Source organism: Falco rusticolus, chromosome 13 (genome assembly GCF_015220075.1).
Source record: "Falco rusticolus isolate bFalRus1 chromosome 13, bFalRus1.pri, whole genome shotgun sequence".
Classification (NCBI taxonomy): Eukaryota; Metazoa; Chordata; class Aves; order Falconiformes; family Falconidae; genus Falco; species Falco rusticolus.
Window position 1 is genome coordinate 10,206,052 of NC_051199.1, and position 21,798 is coordinate 10,227,849.

General features: G+C 44.4%; 2 protein-coding genes across 3 annotated transcripts in view; one reads left to right on the forward strand and one right to left on the reverse strand.

The window, feature by feature from the left end:
• Positions 1-4,093, forward strand: part of SGPP2 (sphingosine-1-phosphate phosphatase 2) — a 40,138-nt gene extending 36,045 nt beyond the window's left edge. The window contains exon 5 of the mRNA XM_037406572.1: positions 130-4,093. Coding sequence (XP_037262469.1) covers positions 130-675 — 546 coding nt within the window. The 3' untranslated portion in view covers positions 676-4,093. The remainder of the gene's footprint in view (positions 1-129) is intronic.
• A 4,158-nt stretch (positions 4,094-8,251) lies between these two features.
• Positions 8,252-21,798, reverse strand: part of FARSB (phenylalanyl-tRNA synthetase subunit beta) — a 42,562-nt gene continuing 29,015 nt past the window's right edge. For both annotated transcript variants that reach the window (XM_037406571.1, XM_037406570.1), the window contains one exon: positions 8,252-8,940. In XM_037406571.1, the coding sequence (XP_037262468.1) occupies positions 8,789-8,940 (152 nt within the window). In that variant the 3' untranslated portion in view covers positions 8,252-8,788. The remainder of the gene's footprint in view (positions 8,941-21,798) is intronic.

Sequence of the window (21,798 nt, forward strand, 5' to 3'; positions counted from 1 at the left end):
CTGTGAATTCAGGGCATTCCTCTGCTGCTGCTTGGCCACAAATGCAGATCCTGGTCTTTTATCTTCACTCAAGAATATCTGTTTCACCTTCCAGGTCTCACAAAACTTTTAAATGTGATCTCTTTGCAGGACGTCATCGGTGGAGCGCTGATTTCGGCTGTGCTGCTCGTGCTCTTGTATCCTGTGTGGGACGTGATAGATCACTTGCTGTTAACTAGTCCCTTCTGTCCACTGCTTTCCATAGTCGTGCCTCTTGTCTTATGTTACAACTACCCCAAACTAGACTATTACAGCCCTACCAGGGGAGACACCACTACTATCTTAGGAGCAGGAGCTGGAGCAACAGTGGGATTTTGGTTAAATAACCGGTATGCTGCTCCAGCCTACACCAGTGAAAATTTTCAGCTTGGATTTCCTCTGCTCACCGGTAAAATAGTGGTGGTGGTGCTGGCCAGGTTCTTCGTAGGGATCATTATTGTCTTGCTGACACGCCAGCTCATGAAGAGTGTGGTCCTTGGCATGCTGGGTTATCGGTACAAGTTTCCCATCCGTGACCTGGAAGCCCGGAGGCGACTAGAAGTTGAAGTGCCGTATAAATTTATAACGTACTCCTCAGTTGGCTTCAGCGCGACCGTGGTTGTGCCAGTGCTGCACAAGATGTTGGGACTGATGTGAGCGCGGCACCTTCCTCACCAAGGGACCTGTGGCACCACCAGGTCAGAGATGTGATGAGTCGATCAAGGCTGGTAACTTGATCGAGAAGTGTTTTGTGCCTTTCTGCACTGGTGTGGTGGGTTGACCCTAGCTGGATGCCAGGTGCCCACCAATGCCACTTTATTACTCCCCTCCTCAGCTGGACAGGGGAGAGAAAATGTAGCAAAAGGCTCGTGGGTCGAAATAAGGTCAGGGAGAGATCACTCAGCATTTACTGTCATGGGCAAAACAGGCTCGACTTGGGGAAAAATTAATTTATCACCAATCAAATCAGAGTAAGATAGTGAGAAATAAACCCAAATCTTAGAAACACCTTCCCCCCACCCATCCCTCCTTCCTGGGCACAATTTCACTCCCAAATTCTCTACCTCCTGCCCCCAGCATTCAGGGGGATGGGAATGGGGGCTGCCGTCAATCCATCACATGCTGTCTCTGCTGCTCCTTCCCCCTCAGCGGGAGGGTCCTCACACTGCCCCTGCTCCGGCCTAGGGTCCCTCTCATGGGGCCACAGGTCCTGCCAGCAAACCTGCTTCAGCATGGGCTTCCCATGGGGTCACAGCCTCCTTTGGGCATCCACCCCGGGCTGCAGGTGGGGATCTGCCCCCCGCTGACCCCCATGGGCTGGGGGCACAGCCTGCCTCGCCGTGGGCTCCGCCGCGGGCTGCTGGGGAATGTCTGCTCCGGCTCCTGGAGCCCCCCCTGCCCTGCCCTGGGGGGCTGAGCTGTTGCTCCCACGTATGCTCACTCCTCTGCGGTGGCAATAGCTCTTGCACGGGGGTTTTGCCCCCCTGCTTGAACCCGTTATCCCGGTGGCGCCTCCGCCATGGCGGCTGGGTGGGCCTTGGCCAGCGGTGGGTCTGTCTGGGAGCTGGCATTGGCTCTGTGGGCACGGGGGGGCTTCTGGCAGCTCCTCACAGAAGCCACCCCTGTAGCTTCCCCCGCTACCACGACCTTGCTGTGCAAACCCAGTACGACTGGCCTGAGATACCCCGTTTGTAGGGGTCACGGGAATTGCTGCACGCAAACATCCCTGGGTTAGAGATCGCTGACCCCGCTGTGTCCCACAGTTAGAGACCCCTGGCCCAGGTGACTAAAGCTGCCAAGCACAGAGCGCAAAGCCAGGATCCCAGCTGGAGCAGCAGCGGCGGCTGGCTCGCCAGGGGGTTGGAGCGCGGGGAAGCGTGGCTGTGCCCGTGGGACGCCGGCCCCGCGGGTCCCGCTGCCTGCCTGGGGGCTGCTCCTGCCGGGGCGGGAGGGCAAGCCGGGGAGGGGCTCGCTTTGGGGAGCGAGCGGCTGGTGGGGTGGGGAGAGAAGCGACCAGCCAAGAGCGAAGCGCCGTCCCCGGGGCGCGCAGAGCTCTGTCTGCACCCTGCTGTCCCTGGGGGCAAAGGAAGAGTGGCTGAAAGCGGGAAGGTGAGGCGGAGGTGGAAGGAGGTGGGGGCTCTACGAGTGCTGGCGCTTTCCCGCTGTCAGGCTTTGGCAGGAGCATCCTGCTGGCCAGGGTGGCAGGTTTATTCAACAGCCAGTGTCAGCAGAGATCAGAACAGCCACACGTGGCTATGGCTGAGCATTTCCCTAAAGAAATCTGGTGATTATTGTATTTATCACTTGTCATAGTGCCTTCTGATGGCACTGCTAGACCTGGCTAGTTCCGTGTGTGTTGTAGTGCGTTTTATCTACTGCAATCCCCAACCTCCCCCAAAAAACCCCAAGAAACAACCCCCAAAAAGTAAAACAGAAGAAATAAAAATCCAACACAAAACATTTTAAGTGATTTGTAACAGATTTATCTTGGCTATTAATAAGAAAGCCTCCACTAAAAGATCCTTTGCCTACATACAACCGAGTAGAGGAGCGGAGTTGTTACCCCAGTGTTGAGGCTTGCGTTCACACTGTTTAACTCTTGATTTAGCTGCCCTGTGTAGGGGATGGGACAGAGTCCTTCCTATCGTGCAGGGGTGACAAACAGCGTCCTTAAAACTGCGTTGTGGAAGGAGCTGAGTGGTGACTCCGGTGACCCCAACGTGTGGCGATGATAAGATGCCATCATTTTGTGGTGCTGCACAGCATTACGGTTGGTCTTCCGTGCATCTTGCAATACCATGTATACACTTGTAGGGCAGCAGCTGAGGCACGTTCATAGAAGGGTCCTCGCTATAACTCAGGCTGCTTATTTTAAAAATATATTTGTTTCTACTATTGGACCAATGAGCTGTTGAGAAATACAGCGGTGAATGTGGTCTGCTTGGCTAGAAAAATATAACACGCTATGGCCGTGGAGCTTCAGGCATGGCCCCTGTGCCTTCCCTGGTAGAATGTACAGTGAAAGCCAGGTTTCTAACCACGTGCGCTTGTCTTCTTGGCTACAAGAAAAATTAACCTGAAGAATGTAAAGGAGGTGCTTTGCCATCGTTTAACTGCTTAGGTAGATATACTCAAGTTCCCAAAATGTAGCTGGGAGTTTTGTCTGAGGAGCGGGAGGCTGAAAGAGCTGCGCGATTTTAAAGCCAGGTCGGTAGTCTCTAGAAGAAATGCAGGCAGAAATTCTAACCATTTTTAGATTTGCCCAGGCTACGGACAGACTGTTTTAAATCAGTCTGTGAGGACTTTACATGTGCATGCAAACAGCTTCAACCAGTGTTTCAACAGGGCACGTGCCCCTTGGTGAGCACTGGACTCAGGCCACCAAAGCCACAGGGTCCCATCCTTAGTCTTCCTCCCTCCCACACACCGCAGAAGCACTGCCATCAGGCTTTAAAACACCTTTAAAATATCTTCTGTTACAAGTGCTTTATGTTGTACAGCTGCGTGGCAGAGCTGAAGCCCCGTGGAGGTGCCACATCACAGCGGATGGGACCAAAATTGGGAAAAAACTTGGCAGCAAGCTGTTTTAAGCTGTTGGGGTGGAATCAGTTGGTCCTAAGAAAGGCACAGTTTGACAGGTACATTCATGCAGTTTTACGTGTAAAATTTCTGTTCTGAATCACAGCTATTTTATGCTATGAAGATTTTATAAGTTATATATAAATGCTTGGATTAAGAAAGTATGTGCACAGGTATTTTTTTATAGTATTCACCTGCATGTGATTCATGCAATAAATGCAAACTGTATTTGGTTCAAATGTAAAAATAAACCTATTTTGCAATACCTGCTGTTGCTCTGTTCATTTTGCACCCTCTGTTGCTACTTGTAAATGATTGATCCAAGGGGAATGAGTCACAGTTTAAAAAGCTTCCCAGATGCAACCGCCCACCTCTCTTCCCAAGCTGGCCCGCTTGCAGCCCGGTGTCCCCTGCTCAGTCTAGCTGCGAGCTTCGGCTCCTTTGGGCTTAGCAACAACAACCTACTTTTTAAAAAACATTAAAAAAAAAAAAAAAAGACTACTGAGCTACTCACAACTATTTGTTACGTCCTTTGCAAATGGAAATGCATGAATTGCCGTGTCATTAGTTATGGGGGACACTTGGGTGCCTGTAATCTTCACCTGCAATATCTAATAGACTAAAGAGTTAATTGAAAGCTAAATTGGATTTTAAATTAATATATGCAATTGTAGCATGACATCCCATAAACCACAGAATATTTCATGTTTATTGAGGAGCCTAACAGGGTTATGTCAGCAAGGATGTGTATTTGAAACCGGCTGGGACCATGTCCTCCCCTCAGCGCCATGCCCTGCCTGGAGGTGGTGTGCCCCTGGGCCCCCAAGTGCCCACAGCTGATGGGGGTGAGCCCCGATTGCTGCAGCATCCCTGGGCTGCTGGGATCACGTGAGGCTTTCAGCTGGGCTTTGGGCTGAGGTTTTGCTTGTGGGAAGCTCGCAGAACTGCAGCCGTTCCTGCAGGGCCAGGCTTGAAGAGGCAAGTGGTCTGACAAGGTAAGACACGACACCCCTTCCATATTTCATTAGCCTGAAGCACCAGGTCCTTGCTGCAAATCCGTGTGTGTCTTTGCTGTCTTTGGAAATGCTCCCCACCGCTTCATCCCCGCAGTCATGCAATGCTCCCTACCTCTGCATCTGCAGCACGATGGTAGAAAATGAGGTTTTGTGGCCGGTTTGTTGGTTATGTTCTGTACTCAGTAGCATAAAGGTATCAGCTGAATCCTCTTGTGTATGTGGTACGAGTTTTAGAGTAAGACACTGCCTTTGATGTGAGCAGGGTAGGAGATAACTTCCAGGTATGGAGCATCAGCCTAGGAGCCCGGGCTGTTGACTTCTCAGTGCTGAACGGTACGTCCTGGTCCAGCCCTGCAGCTCTCCATCCTGTGGCTTTCTTCAGCCGGACGGGCGGTACCAAGACAGGCTTCCTAGGTGTGCCCTTGTTCTGCTGTCAGGAGGGATGCAGCTTGTATCTCGCCCTGAGCTTAGTCCGCTCTGTCCTGCCTTGAGGCTGCCTTCTGCTGTGCTCACTCTGCAAACCGCTTCCTGGACACGTGGCCGATCCAGGCTTCTCCTGTCGCAGGGCATCTCTGTGTGCCAGTCCCCCAGCGCCGAACCAGCTACTCTGGCAGCAGCCAAATGTTATTGCACCCCTTGGCAGGTATTAAAAACCAACCTAACAGTAATTGTCATGACCACAGTGTCCTAATCCACCCAAGTTTCTGTGTAAAACTACAAGTTAGCTTGCACCTTGCTTTTCTGGATACAGGTGATTTAATTCAGGGGATGGAAGAAAAGAAAATGGTCTGTTTCAGCTTTAACCCTTCTAATGTGTGCTGCAAGTAGAAATTCGGGAACATGGGTACGTCTCTGAGCAGGGTGGAAGTGCAGCTTGCTACAGGTGGGATATTGCACATTTGCTAAAACATGTAAAGCATGACCCTCGTTTGCTCCCACCGAGCTCCTGCTCCCGTCGGAGCGCATCGCTTCCTGCTGTCTGTGGGACTGTGCTCACTGCTCAGCCTGCAGCAACCGCCACCCCGCTCGCCCTCCCTCAGCCCGGCTCAGTTTCAAGGTTGCTGGGCGGTCAGAGGTGTCGTGTGTGCCCGAGGCCGTGATCCCCACGGCAGCCTTCCAGCAGCGCCTGTTGCTTTTGCCCGGGCTATTCCATACTTGCCTGTGAAACCCAGAAGGGTTTGAATTGGGAGCAGGTACACCACCAGCCCGGAGATGGGAAGAGTCCCACGTGCTGCTTTTACACCAACGCTCTCGCTCAGCAGCCACAGTGACTTGCCAGTGCGGAGCCCTGCGGCGGGGAGCTGGAGCCAGGCTGTCGCAGGGGTTCTGCTGTTTGGAAAAGCACCTTTGCAGCACCAAAGCGCAGCAAGGACAAACCCAGGAGTTGGTACTCCTGTCCAGCTGAACGGCACCCAGCAGTCACCCAGGCAGCACCAGCTCTGACCTCTCCGTCACTGGCTCTCCAGCCCTTTGCGCTCGTGTTCAGAGCCTGAGCGATGACCCAGCACCCACAGCCAGAAGGAACAGGCCAAAAGTAATTCATAATTGGGGACCACTAGTGAAAAAGCCAACTTCAGCTCTTCCTTAAAAAAAATAAATAATAACCCGGCCTTCAAAAGATGTTCAACAATTGCTCAAAGTCACCACCATCGGCAGACAATGTTCCTTTGCCAGAGACCACAGCTACTGCAAAGGGTAAAAGCAAAATTGTAATGCTCCCAGCAGCGCTCTCTAGCACAAAGCTGTGTTTGATAACTTGATTATTGAATACAGCTATGAGCAAGGTGTAAGTATCAGATAATTGGTGCTGGGCTACAAAAGACAGTGCCCTGCAATAAATACACTAGGTTTGTATAAAGTGTCCCACTCATCAGGATTCACAGCTAATCCTGAGCACAGCACTAGGGCAAAGCTTGAATTTCAGAGCTACAGCAGCCCCCGCAAGGCGGCTGGCACCGCATCGAGCCGTGCGAGGAGTCGGTGGCTCTGAAGAGGCTTTTTAACCTTCTTCTCGATTCTCTTCCTCTACTTTTAGCAAGCAATGCTGCTTCCCCAGGACAGAGCTAATGTCCCACTTGTGGAGCAGTTAGCTATCACCACACGGGCCACTGGTATGAAAAAGAAGTGATCCCTAAAAGCCTCACAGCACATACCACTGCAGTTCAAACCCTTAGTCCCAGCCTAATCTGGTCTTTACACTCAAAGGACAGTAAATTCACAGGAGAATTTGGACACCCAAAGAGTCAGAAAATCTTGTGTAGAGAAATATATTTAGTGCACGCAAATATGCCTGTACTCTGCTGAAATGCAAATCTGCCTTATTGTCATCCTAATCCCCATGCATGACACACTAATAAACAGGGGGGGTTAATACTTACCATCTGCGTTACAGATTGCTTCCCACACTGTGAGCTTGCTTGGTTACAGTTGTGTAGGCATCACGGAGAGATATATCCTGCAAACGACAAGCTGGCTAATCCCTTGGGAGACTTTAAAATGTGAGCTGCAGTTTTCTCACTCTCCATGGGCACTGGAGTCAGTCGTGCAACGTATGGCAATAGCTATATTCTCATTTCACGTCTGTCATGCAGAGATAATTAAAATCTACACTTCCATCTGAGGGGAACCGCACGGTTTCCAGATGAGTAACTGTAGTGCATTTTTCATACTGGATTAACACTTGCACCAAAAAGCCTTGCCTGTTGCCCTCCCACCTGTTAAGATTACCAATAGGGCTACTATTGAAAAGCCATCGATCATCGATCTAGCGATGGGGGTCTGTGCAGACATGCAGCTCATAAAACTGTGAGTTTACCTCACCCTCACCATTGCACGTCTCTGTTCTCAGTGAGATGGTCGTTGCACCGCCCTTCGCCAGCATCACCCAGATATCCAGTCTTGGACAGTCCCCTCCTGGGAGAAGGGGCTACCCGGCTCTCGGAATGGAAACGAGCCACAGCATATTGGCCTGATGAAAAATTCTCGCTATTGTTAGGCTGCAACATTAGCAATGGCTATAATATTGCAAATGAGGGATAGCCAGCTTCTTTAGCAAGCCAGTAAAGAGCCTCCTTCAGTGTACTGAGCTGGCCACCCACTCACTGACATTACAGCAGAGAGGATGTATGGGGCATTGCCGTGCTGGACGGAGCTTCTCAGTTTCCCAGACAGTGGAGGCACAGTGCGCCAGGCTGCAGCATAACCGCTGCCAGAAAGCCACCTAGAAGGAAAAGCCTGACCTGCAAGAGGTTCTCATATATTGTCAGGGGCAAAACTGCAAGAAAAGTAAAACTCCTGAATACTGCACGGTCCCTGCCGTGCAGCTGGGGTCCAGAAAGCCACTGGCGGGGCTATGTGAGTGCAGCGGGACCACGCAAACTTCTGCAGACAAATATGCCAGCCTCAGTCGGACAAAGGCTTTGATATTTTTCAGCTCCTCATGCAAAAGACCACTGGCATATGCTCTTAAATGCATTTCCCCAATTTGGTTTGGAGCTTCAAAAACCACTAGCCTTACATCAACCATGAAAAAATTTAATTCCACCCCCTTGCCTTTCTGAATTTAGAATGATAAAGGATCAACAGTTATGTCTAGAGTAGGGAAGCAGATATTACACACATCTTGCTTACAAAATAGCTCTGGTTTTCATGAAACAAGTTTATTTTCCTCCCCCAGCCACTGATGAGCACATGACAACCGTACAGAATAAAAGCTCAACTCCTTAGTTCTGCTCACATTCACTCAACATTTGCTCTAATCAATTATCTTATTTCATGCAGTAAGAAAAGAATGAGATTCCTGTTATGCAGCCATAATCAGTTACAGTATGAAGCTGTGTCTGTGGAACATTTCTGATTTTGAAAACTAATCATGTGCTCTGCCATTACATTTCTCTTGTAAAACACTGGGCTTTTACCCAACTTTTTTTCTCCCCCCGCCCCCCTGCCCTTCAAAAACACTGAGGGCACAGTCTAGTCCAAGATGCCACATTCTTACCCTGCAGAAGCTAGCCAAATTGCACTGTAAGGGACATATTCACCCAGGGAGACAGGCTCTGTTTTTCTAGTTTATTGGAACATAAAAGCGTAAGAGGATGTCCCTGCAGAGGAAGACAAAAGAGCAGAGGGCGGTGCATGTGACAGCGGATGGCTGTAGGAGGATAAAAGTCCCGTCTTCACAGGAAGGGCTCGATATTGATCTCTAGGGCAGAGCACGGCATGGTGAGCTCAAACTTGGTGATAACATCGGGATGTAGGACTCCAAGTTTCCCAACGCTTTGACCTTTGGCAAAGATCTCAGCACAGCGACCAGGAAAAAAAGCAGAGCCTGTAAAGAAAGTAAGAGAAAAATCAATATTTCTTTGGGCCAAAGAAGTCAATAGGCATTTAACATGGAGAACAAAGCTCTGGGTACTAAACCATTCTCTGTGCCGAGGCGCTAAGAAGGGGCTCTCACTTTCATGCATTAACAGTCATCACGATTGATAGAGAACGAGGAAACAATTTGAGTTAAAAATAAAATGTGAAGCCCACAGCACAGGCATTTTTCACACTCCAGTTGTTTTGACTAAGTCACTCCTGAAATAGAAATTAGCACAGATAAGTTGAGTCAGAGGGCTACTGAAATGAAGAACTTTCGCAAGCTTTAGGCTATTTAACACCTGAATGTTTCCCACCTTAGTCTGTCTAAGGAAATAAAGCTTGCTGTCATCTAAGGGGTAAGTAGGCATGTCACGCTTGATTACATGTCACGTAATTAGAAATAACCTACATTCCTCATCTGCAGAAGAGCTTTTAAGCAGTTTCATATACACTGTAAAACTATGGAACAATGAACAGCTGAAAGGAAGTCATCCTCCTCTTCCCTCAAACCAAGACCCAAGTTTTGTATGTTATTTGGGAGTTTAAAAAAAAAAAAGAGAAAAATAAAATAGTTGAACTGGCCATATAGAACTTGGAGGAGCTGTGCAGACTTTTTCATGGAAAGCTTTTTCTACCTGGGAACTCATCTGTGCGTGGTGGCTATACCAGCAACACATTCAAGCTTGTCTATAGCAGCTACGCTTGCAGGTTTTTTCTCTCTGCTCCAAGGTGAGTGGCATTGAGACCTGATAGCCCTTCAAAAGACAAAACCTTCTGAAGCCACCTCTTTCATAGCAAGCGTGTGGAAGCAAGGCATAGTGTGCAGGACCTCCCAGATGCTGCTGTGAACTCAAAGGAGGGAAGGGGAGAGGATGAAACAAGGTCACTGAATCCTACAGATCCTCCTGTAGAAAGTCACTTCCACCGTGTTTTTAATGCTACTGCCCTTGCAAAGAGGGAAGGGATCTTTACTAGATTTCCACTCAGAAGTTAAACAAGTCAGCAGGGACAGCACTGGGGACCAGTCAGCCTTCCTGCCCTCACCCCTTGGTCTGCATTTTTATTTCAATAGGCTAAAATCCAACATGGCACCTTCTTCAAGAGCTAGTTATTGGGTATGCGTGAGGTTGCGTCAGTGCGGATGCGAAACACCCCATCTCTGCTTGCTTCTGTGCCAGTATGAAGGCAACAGCTGAGGAGCTGCTTCTAGTCCTGCTCCCTGCCTGCCACTGCCGTGGCACTCAGCCCTTCAGCATCCTCTGCATCCTGCAAAAGGATCACAAGAACCCCCTAACAGCCACTTACTCTCAGATTGCTCCAAATGCTATTTAAGGTTCAGGATCAGCCCAGGACATTTTACTGTGTTTACAAGGAGCTATTTAAAAAAAGGCAATAAAGGGCCAAATTAACCTCAAACCTCAGGAATATTTTCATGACACTCTGACCACTAGCGGTCAAGCCCAGAGATATATTCTTTGTTAGCTCCGCAACGGAAACAGTTCATTTAAGAAGTGTCTCCTGCAAGGTCTGTAGTTACAACTTGCAGCTACAAGAATAAGAATGGCAATTTAGTCTTTTTCCTGTCCAACTTGCTGCAAGTACGGCTGCCTTGTGAAATCTGACGGCAGTAGTAAACGATCACAATAACATTACCTAAAGGCTGTTTTAAACAAATGTTCAGAACCAGTATCTCTTAAATCATCCAGTTCCAGTCTTAGCTACGAGCGCAAACCAGCTGCTTACACTGGATGTACAAAAGTGATCTAGCCCCTGGGTGTTACTGGCACGTGACTCTAACCAAACAGGCTGGCCACTGCCAAGCTGCACTATTCAAAACAAGTGTTAAAATAAAACTTGACACAACAAATTTAGGAAAGAAGCAAATGCCACACATACAGATCACTCTGCAGATTGTGGGTGAAAACGTAACCCAAAAATAAAGTACCCTTGTAGTCAGTGGTAAAGGCTTTCCTATTTGTGAATAAAGCTGGTATTGTACACCAAGGATGTGTGCAGCACACAGTGATGTTCTTTTAGAAACTTGACTGTAAGCTTAAACTTGCACAAGAGCAAGAACCAAGCAGAAGTTAATAATATTGGCATGGTACCCCACTATAAAATTATAGAAAAAAAGAGCTTTGACAATATGGTTAGTTAAAAAGCTGTGAGTCTGACTTGTCTGCTCTTCTGAGCTGCCTTGTGTGTAGCCTTAGGAAAGTTACTTCATCTTTTTGCACATGTAGACCCAATTATATCATGAGACTTAACTATTTTTAAACTTTTTGTAGACATCTGGATGGGGTCTAAAATAATACTGCACTCAGTCAATCTATCAAAGGCAGTTTCCAAGATCTGTGCCACTTCCCACTGTGTGAAACAATTTCATGTTTTCAGGCCCAAGAAGTGCTCTGCTATCTGGGCCATCACCTGCTGTCGGTCTCCCAGGTAGAAGTTAGGCAGAAGGCAGACAGGCGGCGGGGGGACCTGAAGCCTTACCCAGCCCTCATCCACCCCTACTGACCTTCCCTAGAAAGTTACCTTCAGTAGAAGGTCCCTTGTGTTTAACCAACTAACACGGATTTGTGATAAACTGATAGCAATTCATGGTATTATTTTGCAAGCTATGAAATATCTTTGTGATTATGGCATAAAGCAAAGAGTTACGTTAGCTAGGATCTGAACACTGAGAAGATTTATCCCTTCTTACCATAAGCTTCGTAGCACAAGTGAACTGAATCAGTCAATCACCACTGCCAGAAGGGAGGTGGTGTCTCTCCACCTGGAGAGGGGAGGAGTGTGGGACGAGCTGTTGATTTGGTTGAAGCCTTTACCATGAAACCATAATTCAGCGTGCTCTGAATACGCTGCTCCAGGCTATGGGTATTTTCATTCATTCAGCCGTATTTTCCATCTCATATGCAGCAACTGATGCTGGACCATGATGTTATTTTACTTTGCGCTTCCTTGCAGCGAAGAGGTAAATATATAATTAATAAAGGGGGAATATTTAGCTCCCCGCGGCGCAGGAAGCAGGACTTTCAAATCACCTCTCCGTTTCTAGTTAGCTAACCCTGAAATGTTGGTTACTTCACAGTGCAGTCACTAGTGTGCCCAGTGCTTTGCAGACGTGGTGCTTGCAGGGTATAATTCTGTGACTGAAAAGATCAGACGGTAAACAAATAAAAATGAAAGAACCTGTTAAAAGCTTTAGGGTCCCCATCTGTCCAGCTAACACTTGGCCCTTGCACCAAAGAAATACGAGCTGAGGAATAGGTTTACAGAGTTTATGAACTCTGGTTAATAATGAAACTATTATTATGATAATTGGCTGCACTACAGAACGCTTCAAAGTATGTTCCTGCCTGCCAAAAGGGCCTCCAGACTGCATGCCACAGATGGGGAACCTGAGGTCTTCCTCATCGTAGTGACTCTTCCTTTGACCATGCACGTGGTAAGGGAAGGAGGTTGGCTCACGCCAGAGACCGGGTGTTGTTGGTCCTTGTTCTCTCTGTCAGGGCACCAGAATTTAGAGTCAATGTAAATTTCAGATAAAAAAATTCAGACATTGAAAGGGAAGCACGTGAAGAAAGAAAAACTCAGAAGAAACATGAACAATCTGAGTAGAAAGGGGGGAAAAAAAGAGAACCGAGCATTTTGCAGCCGGGGGGAATGCTTTGTCTGACGGACCAGCCATGGCTAGAAAAGGAGACCTGAGCTAAAGGAGCCTCACTGTGCTGAGGACAAGCCACAGGCTGCAGGAGGAGCCGAGCAACCCTCAGAGCAGGACAGCAGACCAGAGGATTTGTTAAAATAACCACGAAACAAAGGTAAGGATTATTTTTTTTCCCCTCAGATTTGTATTTCTTGTATTATCAAGTAAATAGCAACGGTGGTTTAGGTTTCTAGCAAAGCCTGTGTTACGATCTGGACTATCGTGTCAACTCTTGAAGTAATACATAAAATTTTAGAGTGAGTCAAGGCTGTGCGAAAGATGTGCTTGCGCTACTTGCATATATGGGGAATCAGCAAAAAATGCACACAGCATTATCTTGTTAGAATAAATCATGCCGTAAGTTGAAGTCCAGTGCTCTTAAGGTTCAATAAAGTCTTGAAGCCAAAAGAAGTCCAAAGGGCGCCTTCCCAGAAAAGCTAACAGCTGGACCCACCGCTTTTGAGCAGGAGTTCAAAGCAGACAACACTGTTTGTCCTGTCTGTGTATGCAGGAACATCAGGAATGGTATCATCATCATAACATCAGACCATGCTCTTCCTGAAGAAAGCTTGCACTAGTCAAGTGGCCACCAAAGCACACCTTGAGGCACCGTTACCAGTTTGCTGCTGCTGCAATTATATTGAAGGGCTACTCTTGCAGGACTGGGTGGTGGTACCATCAAGTACATTGCAAGCCAAAATTCATTTGGAAATTGTAGTTTACTATACCATCAGATTTAGGGATAACAGATTTATCGCTCTTGATATAGTTAATCCTTTCTGCTCCGCACACAGATAGTACTTTATAAACTTCACCTTGAAATCTAGTCAGAGATCGTACTGTCCTTGCTGATAGAGACCTACACAATGCCAGAGGAAGCCAGAAGGTGTAGCGATGGAAATGCAGCTCTTAATATGTCAAGATTATAATTGGTAGTTAGGAGAAGGGGTGGGGTGAAATACAATATGTGTTCCTAAAGAAGAGATGCCAAAGCCAGCCATGTCTTATGCTGATATACTACATGGAAGCGAAACACAAAAGCTACTTCTCGTGCCTGCAAGTAAGAATTTAATTTCCAGTGTTCAGTGATGTAGAAATAATACCTTTAATTAAAGCTTCTGTAGCATGTCCTCAAAATCTGTAATTGCCTCTCTGTACTCAGGCAACAGGGCCACTGTGGTTGCTTTGGGGTAATTCTTTGGCCAATAATCCAATAGAGCATGTAGTCTTTAGCACATTTTCTGGCTAATTGACCCTCAAAGAGCTCTGAGTTCCCTGTGCTCTTTGTTGTCAAACACCTTGCACAGTTTCTTTTCTCTACCTTAACTCTCCCTCCTTTTTCAAAAAGAAATAGATTAAAGTAGTATTATAGGCCTACAGTTGCATTAAGCCTTCAAACCCACTCACTCGTTCCTATAATTTGAAGGAACATCGGAAGCTGAAGCTTAAGAGGGTAATACAGCAGAGCTCATCTGGCCTCCAAAGTCTTTCATCTTAATTCTCCATCCCCTCAGTCACTCCAGCTGCCCTTTCACTACCTCATACTGACTCAGATGGTGAAGTATTTTACCTGTGCTACATTAGACAGAATTTAGTTTTGTGAGGGTAGATGTTGTTTTTCTTTTTAGGATCAGGTTATCCACGTTTTTGACTAATTCCTTCTTTTGGCAGATAAGCTCAAATGCAAAGACACAGGACGTTATCAGGCCAGACAGCATTTTAAATGGCAACTACTTTTTTTTTTGCCCATGTAGACAGTGCAGTCAGGCTCCCAGAACCTCATGCAAAGCAACAGCAACCTCAAAATCATATCTTGTGATGGGATGATTTAATTCCAGGTAATTTAAAAAATCACAGACATCTCAAATTTTGCATGATTTTTGGAACCTACTGACAGACCAATTGCTCTTTTAAGTTGTACGTTGTCAGCAGTTCTTCCTCCGTATACTCTCATGCCCAGAAAAAACACACTTTGGGATCAGTGGGATATTTATTAACTTTAGTTTCCTTGTTTGTAACTCCTGACCAAAGCAGTGCCAGAACAACCTCCACTGCCCAGATCACACCAAACTGTAATGGCATGTCAGGAAAGACACATCAGTACAATCAAATTTAAGATAAGCACCTGAGATTTAATCCCCCCTCAGCCAAGAAAATAATTAATGCTTGAAAAGATGACAGAAGAAATAGCTGTATGATATGAATTAATATATTATCTGTCTAAAGGGAATCTTTCGTTCTGATTTCTTCCAATGTTTTTTCAAAAGCCTCCACATACAGGGCATAGCAGAGGAGCGTAAAGGGACAATCAATTATTTACCTGAACTGGTACACTGGATATCCAAAAATAGAGTTGGCTACTGGAGTCCTCGTGCAGACAATGAGGCTAGGGAATATGGAGAATCATCCACAGATTTGCAGTGGTCAGCCAATTAATCATCTTCTCGTGTTACAGCTAAGTCAACGGCTGCATTTTTATTAACTTGAATCTCAGGGAGGGTGTGAGGAAAAACTAATTCTTCTATCTCATAAGAACCCTCATACACAAGCCTACAACTGAACATACTCAATTCTGCATTTGACTGCATTTAAGACTATTTAGGGATCAATGATACTGTTCCACAAATAAAAAATTACCATACGCTGCAAGCAGTGTGGAAACAATCATAACGCTGCTTGGGTCCAGAGTCAGCTTTGTTAGTCATGCTCAGGTGTGCTGCAGTGACGAACTGGTGTAGCCAGCAATCTCTTTCCTTCCTTTGCCTTGAGAACAGAGACCAGCACAGGCTTCTAGGCTAGATTTATTCTTCATTCTTGCTGTAGAGTGCCCCAGGAGCTTTTAACAGAGGATGTTTGGTGCGGCTGGGTGTCTGGAACTAGTTCAAGAATGTAATAGGTTTGGAGCTCTTCATTCGCCTCTGTTATTCTCAGGATTACAGCAGTGTCAGACACTTAAGAATCTTATTTGGGTAAAACCACTGTGTTCCTCCTGCCTTTCCTATTGGAAGGTAATATTTGGGTGATTGCTGAGGCTAAGGAAAGCAGACATTTTGAATCATTGATCTGGGTAACAGGTTCGCACACATTCCGTGCTTGGAGTATCAGGGTGACTGCTGAATAATGCATACAGAAAAACTTAAGTAGGAAACCTAGAAAGAAGTCTATCAAATTCCATGTATTTTTCTAGGAATCAGTATTTTGTATAAAGCTCAATAAATTTGCATTTGTGTGGCAGTTGTGAGAAACAGCAATTCTACACTGGAATCTAACTGTACTGTAGAGTTACCATTACATAGCTAATCTTTGCTTTTAGGCCAGTTTTATCTGATTTATCTGAAATGTTATACTTCGTCCTGTCTAGAAGTCACAAACCTAAGCTGATGTTGTCACAGCTATTATAAAAGTCGAGAATTCCTAACCCCCAATAAAGCTTTCCTTTTTTTTTTTTTTTTTTTTTTATAAGATGTCTTGCTATTTCACTTGAGGTAGAGAAAAGAAAGCTTTGAATATTAAAACCCTTAATTTCTTCCTGTTCCATGACTGGTTTTAATCCTCTTTAAAAATCTAAAGGAATAATTCCTCCTTGCAAACACCAGAATCTGTCAGAAACTAGGAAACAATAAGCCATGTTCTTTATGGTAGGGGGTATAACATACTCTATGCACAGTCAGGCAGCAGATTTAGATGTTAAGCTTGCTTTCATACAAGCACTACAGAATAACGCGAACCAGCACTAGGTCAGTCTGCAAGTCTACTTTAGTGTGTTGTGTTTAGTTTGCATGTTGTTTATTCACTTCGTGTCCTAGACTAAGCCGTCTCCCCTCCCAATGCCTTGACATTACTTGCTGGGATAAATAACAGCCACCTGAGGTTATGCCTTCACAGCCACCACATTTCATGCCTTTCAAAAAACGACTTGACAAACTAGCATGGAACCACACATAATTAAACGATGAATCCCAGCAGTCACTGGAACTGTTAATCACTTAGTTTTAGCAGCTCAGAGTTCTGTTGTGAACCAACGCCGCACGCTGCACCGCTAGGAGCAGAGGGGCTGGAACTGGCCGGGGGTGAGCGAGCCCGGGACCAGAAGCAATACTGGGTGTGCACCAAGCATGGCTGTCCTGCTGCGGGACCCAAACACGGAGGGTCTGCGCCCAGTGCATGTACTGGGTTGGGTCTGCACTAGCTCATCATTCCTCTGCTTATCGTCCCTTTTCTAGTACGTACACCACAAGCAAAGGTAAAGTCAATTGCCCCACCACGGGCAACAGAAATACTAATCTTGGGATCTGGCGTTCACGTTGAACTAAAAGTCTTGAGCTAAAATCTTGCAAATTCCTGTTTAAAATTGTATTGCATAAATGTACGTTAGAAAATGTATGCAAGATTAAATTTGAAGCACCTTCTGCCTCCATAGCACAGTTCAAACTGGATCACAGAACTGTTTGACTATGAGCTATAAACTTGACCTGATCACAATTGCTAGCATTAACATTATTAATTTATTGTGAAAATGGAAGCATACAGACACTTAGTTGGCCTCTAGCCATAGCAGGCTGTGCAGGAGGTGAAAACGGAATCAAAGGATGAAGCTGTGACACCAGCCAAGTGGGGCTTCACCACAGAAGTGGCACAAGCAGACTCGCACCCTGCCCCTCACCGCTTAGATCACTGATCCCGTTCACTGAGAAAGGAGATGGCTTGGATGAATAATTTCTTTTCTAGAGGAAGGCTTTGCAACATTGAAAATGTAGTCTGTGATTTTGAAATAGAAAATTATTTTTTAATGTAAGGAAAGAGCCAGAAAAATGGAGATGACCTAATTCTAGATACTGGGAGCTGTATCAGACATTTAAAACTCTTGATGCAAGGAAGATCTTTATCTGTTAGACTTGTTATGATGTACGATTAACACAGATAGTTGCCTTGGGGGGGGGCACAGACAAATTAAAACTCTGAACAGGCCTTCTCAGTAAAGGAACAGCAGGAGAGCAAAGACTTGATGTCAGGGGGAAGAAATTTACACCTTGAGCTTAGGAACACAAATGCTAATCTAATCATCTAGATGGTTCTGGCAGTTGACAAAAACTAATAGAAAATGAAAAGTCTGTCAGGAGAAATGCTACTAATTCTTGGAGCATCCCTAATCTGTCAGAATGAAATGCAACGGGAAGAAGAACATCGCAATCTTTATTAGTTAGCACTGGCGAAAAGAGGAAGGTAGCTCGTGTCTCTTGACAGGTTGACTGGACACCCCTCCCCAGAACAGCTTTGCAGTTACCATAGATTTTTCCTCCCATACTTACACAACAGGAAACATACTTCTAAATGAGTCAGTTCAAAGGAGTTTCTTTTCTGAAATAATCTTCTGTATTTGAGAAACAAATATTTTCTTTGTTCTGTTATTGAACTTTATTTCATGTGTGGTGGAAAAAGTGTGTCAAACATGATTTGGTGATGAAAGCTTAAAAGACAAAGAAGTCTAAGCCCGTCAAACCTTTTATTATCCCATACTGTGCTAAAATAATGTAAGTTTCCTCCAACTGATACAGCTTTTTTTGGGATAAGGGTTGTGCAAACAGATTATACTTGGAGGGTATTGGGAAGGAACATTCAAAAACTTTCAGGAGAGGAGCTGAAATGACCATATGAATGGAAAAAGCCCTCCCTAAACTCACATCTAATAGCCTCTTTTCATAATAAAAATCAATTGTATTACAAAGCTAATGAAGAGAGCTTTTTGTCTTATGACAAAGACAGACCTATTTCCAGAACCAAACTGTGGATTTTGTCACAGCCTCTTCATGTTGGTTAGCCTAACTGCACCACTTGCAACAGCAAGACACTTCTGAGATGTCCAGTGGTACAGCCCACTGCCAAATTCTGATAAAACAGGTTTATCCGGAGAAACTTCAAACACTGTAGACTCCCACTTTGGCTAATTAAATAATATAAGCCACTCTCCTGGTTCATATCTTTGCCAGGTACCTCCTTGGGTGTTAATCCAGTTACAACCAAATTTGAGGCATCAGCACTAGTGTGGGAAGATACCTGATAAGACAAAAATAAACTTGGCCTAAATTTGTAGGGATTTAGTTCCTGCAGATCTGAAGCTCTGTATTTAAAGAACAGGAATAAAGAGCACAAATAACAGACAATTAAAGGGACATTAAGTGAGCAGCCACACCCACTTTATTAGATAATAGAATTTTGTTATAACTGTAGTTCTTCACTTAACTAAGCTCCTTTGATGCTACAGGAAAAACTGCTCAAGAGAAAAGGATGAGACATTAATTAGAATTTCATTAGATTTCAAAGTAGTGGCCAACACTGGAAAAGCCAGAAGAATTAGTGAGAAGCATCCAATTTTGCAAGATGACTTATAATTAAGCCACTGTAATGATCGGTGCTGGAACTGCTGAAACACCTTGCAGAAGGTAACAGGGTACTAAAGTCAGTTCGATTTAAAAAGACTGTCCTTACCTCTTAGTGTTGTTAATTCATGAAACCGACTACGAGAGTAAGTAAGAAAAAAACCCAACAAACAAAAACCAACCCCAAAACAAAACCACACCACCTCACAATAACGGAAAAATAGGAGTGGAAGACTGGGAAATCTTAACAATTTGATAAATAAGTAGTACTAGTTTCACAACAAAAACTGGGAACATTTTTGGCTAAAATTGTACCTATATTTAGTGCTGAAGTGAAAGCGGTCAAAACAGACAAAAATGAGAGAAATAAATTGCACTTCATAAAATGTGATTAACAACAGTGGCTGAAAATTCATCAAGGAAATTGTATAAATCAAGAAATACTAATGACTGGCAGCAATAAAGATGCATTATAAAGATTTTTTTAAGAATACTGGAAACAAATTGTAGATAGAGTACTTTCATCTGCTAACAGGCCTGGCTGAACTTTTTATGTGAGACAGAAATGTGTAAGTTTTTTGTAAATGTTTCTTTTCATCTGGGGGAAAAATAGTTATTTTTGAATATAGTAAAGGTGTCTTCCAGTCTACTGAAAAAATGAAGAATATGTTTGGTTACATCTACCAGGACTAGGATGTTTCTCAGACGCTAGGAGTCATGGGCACCAGAATTATGGTGCGATTCGCAAAGTAAATACCCTGCCTGCTGCTGTTAACTTATAGTAACAATAGATGGAACCCTGTAGTTCCAGAAGAATGTTAATGTGGTGCTAGTATTCCAAGGTGGATGACCTAGATTGATCCTAGGTGAGAAAAAAAATTAATTGGGAATTGGTAAATGTGAAATCCAGAGGACTTGAATACAGTCAATTACCAGCTGATATGTTTTTATTGAAAATAGATGTCAAACAAATCTGATTATCTACCAAACTTGTAATTTGAAAGACTGTAAATACAAGGTGCAATAGCACCTATAAAGTATCAAATTTTGAATGCCAATTAAATGGATTAAGAATCGACTGATACCTTCTAGCATGTCACAAATGATATTTGCAGGCTTCATAGTAAAACTGGCCCGTTTCCTTTAGTTATCTATGAGTAAATACACAATTATTGGCATTCACGAACAATGCAATGGCTGCCAAGACAGGCAACTGAAAGGCCAGGATTGCCATTAAGAGCAATCAAGCTATAGTTTCTTAAAACAAAACGGGTATTAATAAAGCCAAGTTCAACATGGGCACTAAACATCTGTGTATATTAGTCTCCCAATTTAAACTGCTCACCAGAGATAAATGCCAGTGTTCAATTCTATACATGTAACTCAGAATTAGTCCCAGACCTCTCTCCTCTTGTATGCGAATTGAAGCTCACAGTCTAAATCTTCTTTTGAAGTTGTTTGTTGTATAATTATTATTATAAAAGCAAATGTTTATTGATGTTCTTAGTTATGGAGATAACTATTACCTCTAATTTCACAGCTAAACCTTACTAAATGAGAAGCTATTACTATGATTTACTGTGGAATTAAAATTTTCTACACTTTGCCACACCTTTCATTTAATTAAATAAGGGCAGTAAAAAGAAAGTGCGATTTCTCCCCCTTCTTTTTTCCTGAAAGACAACTGTCAATTACTGAAGGAAGCAAGACTTAGTATGCATTTATTAAGTAAACATTTATGTTGAAGACAAACAGGCTGCCTTCTCAGCTTTACTAAGCTGTTGATTACCCTAAAAGCATGAATGGCATGAACATTTACCTAAAAAAATAAACAGTCCAGGAGTTAGCTGCAATTCACAAGAATCAATAACGTACAAAAAAAGTAGCTCATGTCACAAGCTCACACTATTCAGCCATTGTTGTTTTCACTTCAATGAAGGACGTTCCATCAAATATCAGTTCTGTCATGGAAGGTAGTGGGGCAGAGAGTGAAGCAGTATTGATGCACAGATTTTACAATAAAGTTTTCTGTGAACCTATCAAATTGCTTCGTTTTCATAGACTATGGATATTGTTTTCCTTTTTCAAACAGTTTGTGCCCCATTAATTCCCTTTTGCAAAGTACAGGCTCTCAAAGTACTGCAAAACTAGGGTTTCTTTCCTTAAATAACGGACAGTAATTCTAAATGTTACGATGCAAGTGAGGATAATTATACCTTGCACTTCACAGTGCTCCTTTGAAGCCTGCGATACAGAATCCACTGTCAGTGCTTACTAAGCCCTCTTCTCTTTATAGCCTAAGCAAGACATTACTATGGACCCAAATCCCATGATTAACATCACCTCCTGTGATCATGGTTCTGATTTCTGAAAGAAAATAGTCATCTCAGATGGTCAGTCAGAAGCACAAGATGACCAAGACGTTGCAGAAAACATGCCCATTCCTGCAGAGATTAAAACCTGAAATTAAGAATACCTTGCAATATAATTATCAGAATGCCTCTAGTTTTCAATTCAAGGGAACTGAGAATAAGTGAACTAGAAATTAAATGATTTTATTAAATTACCTGACAATACGTGACCAAATTTGTTGGGTCTTTCTACCCATATTTTTATTTTTTAGAAAGTTTTATTTTACTTTGTTTACCTCCTAAACATACACATCCATACTGATTATTTATTAATGGTACGGAACTGGCTAAAGTTTCAAGAGTGTTATGTACAAAATTTTATT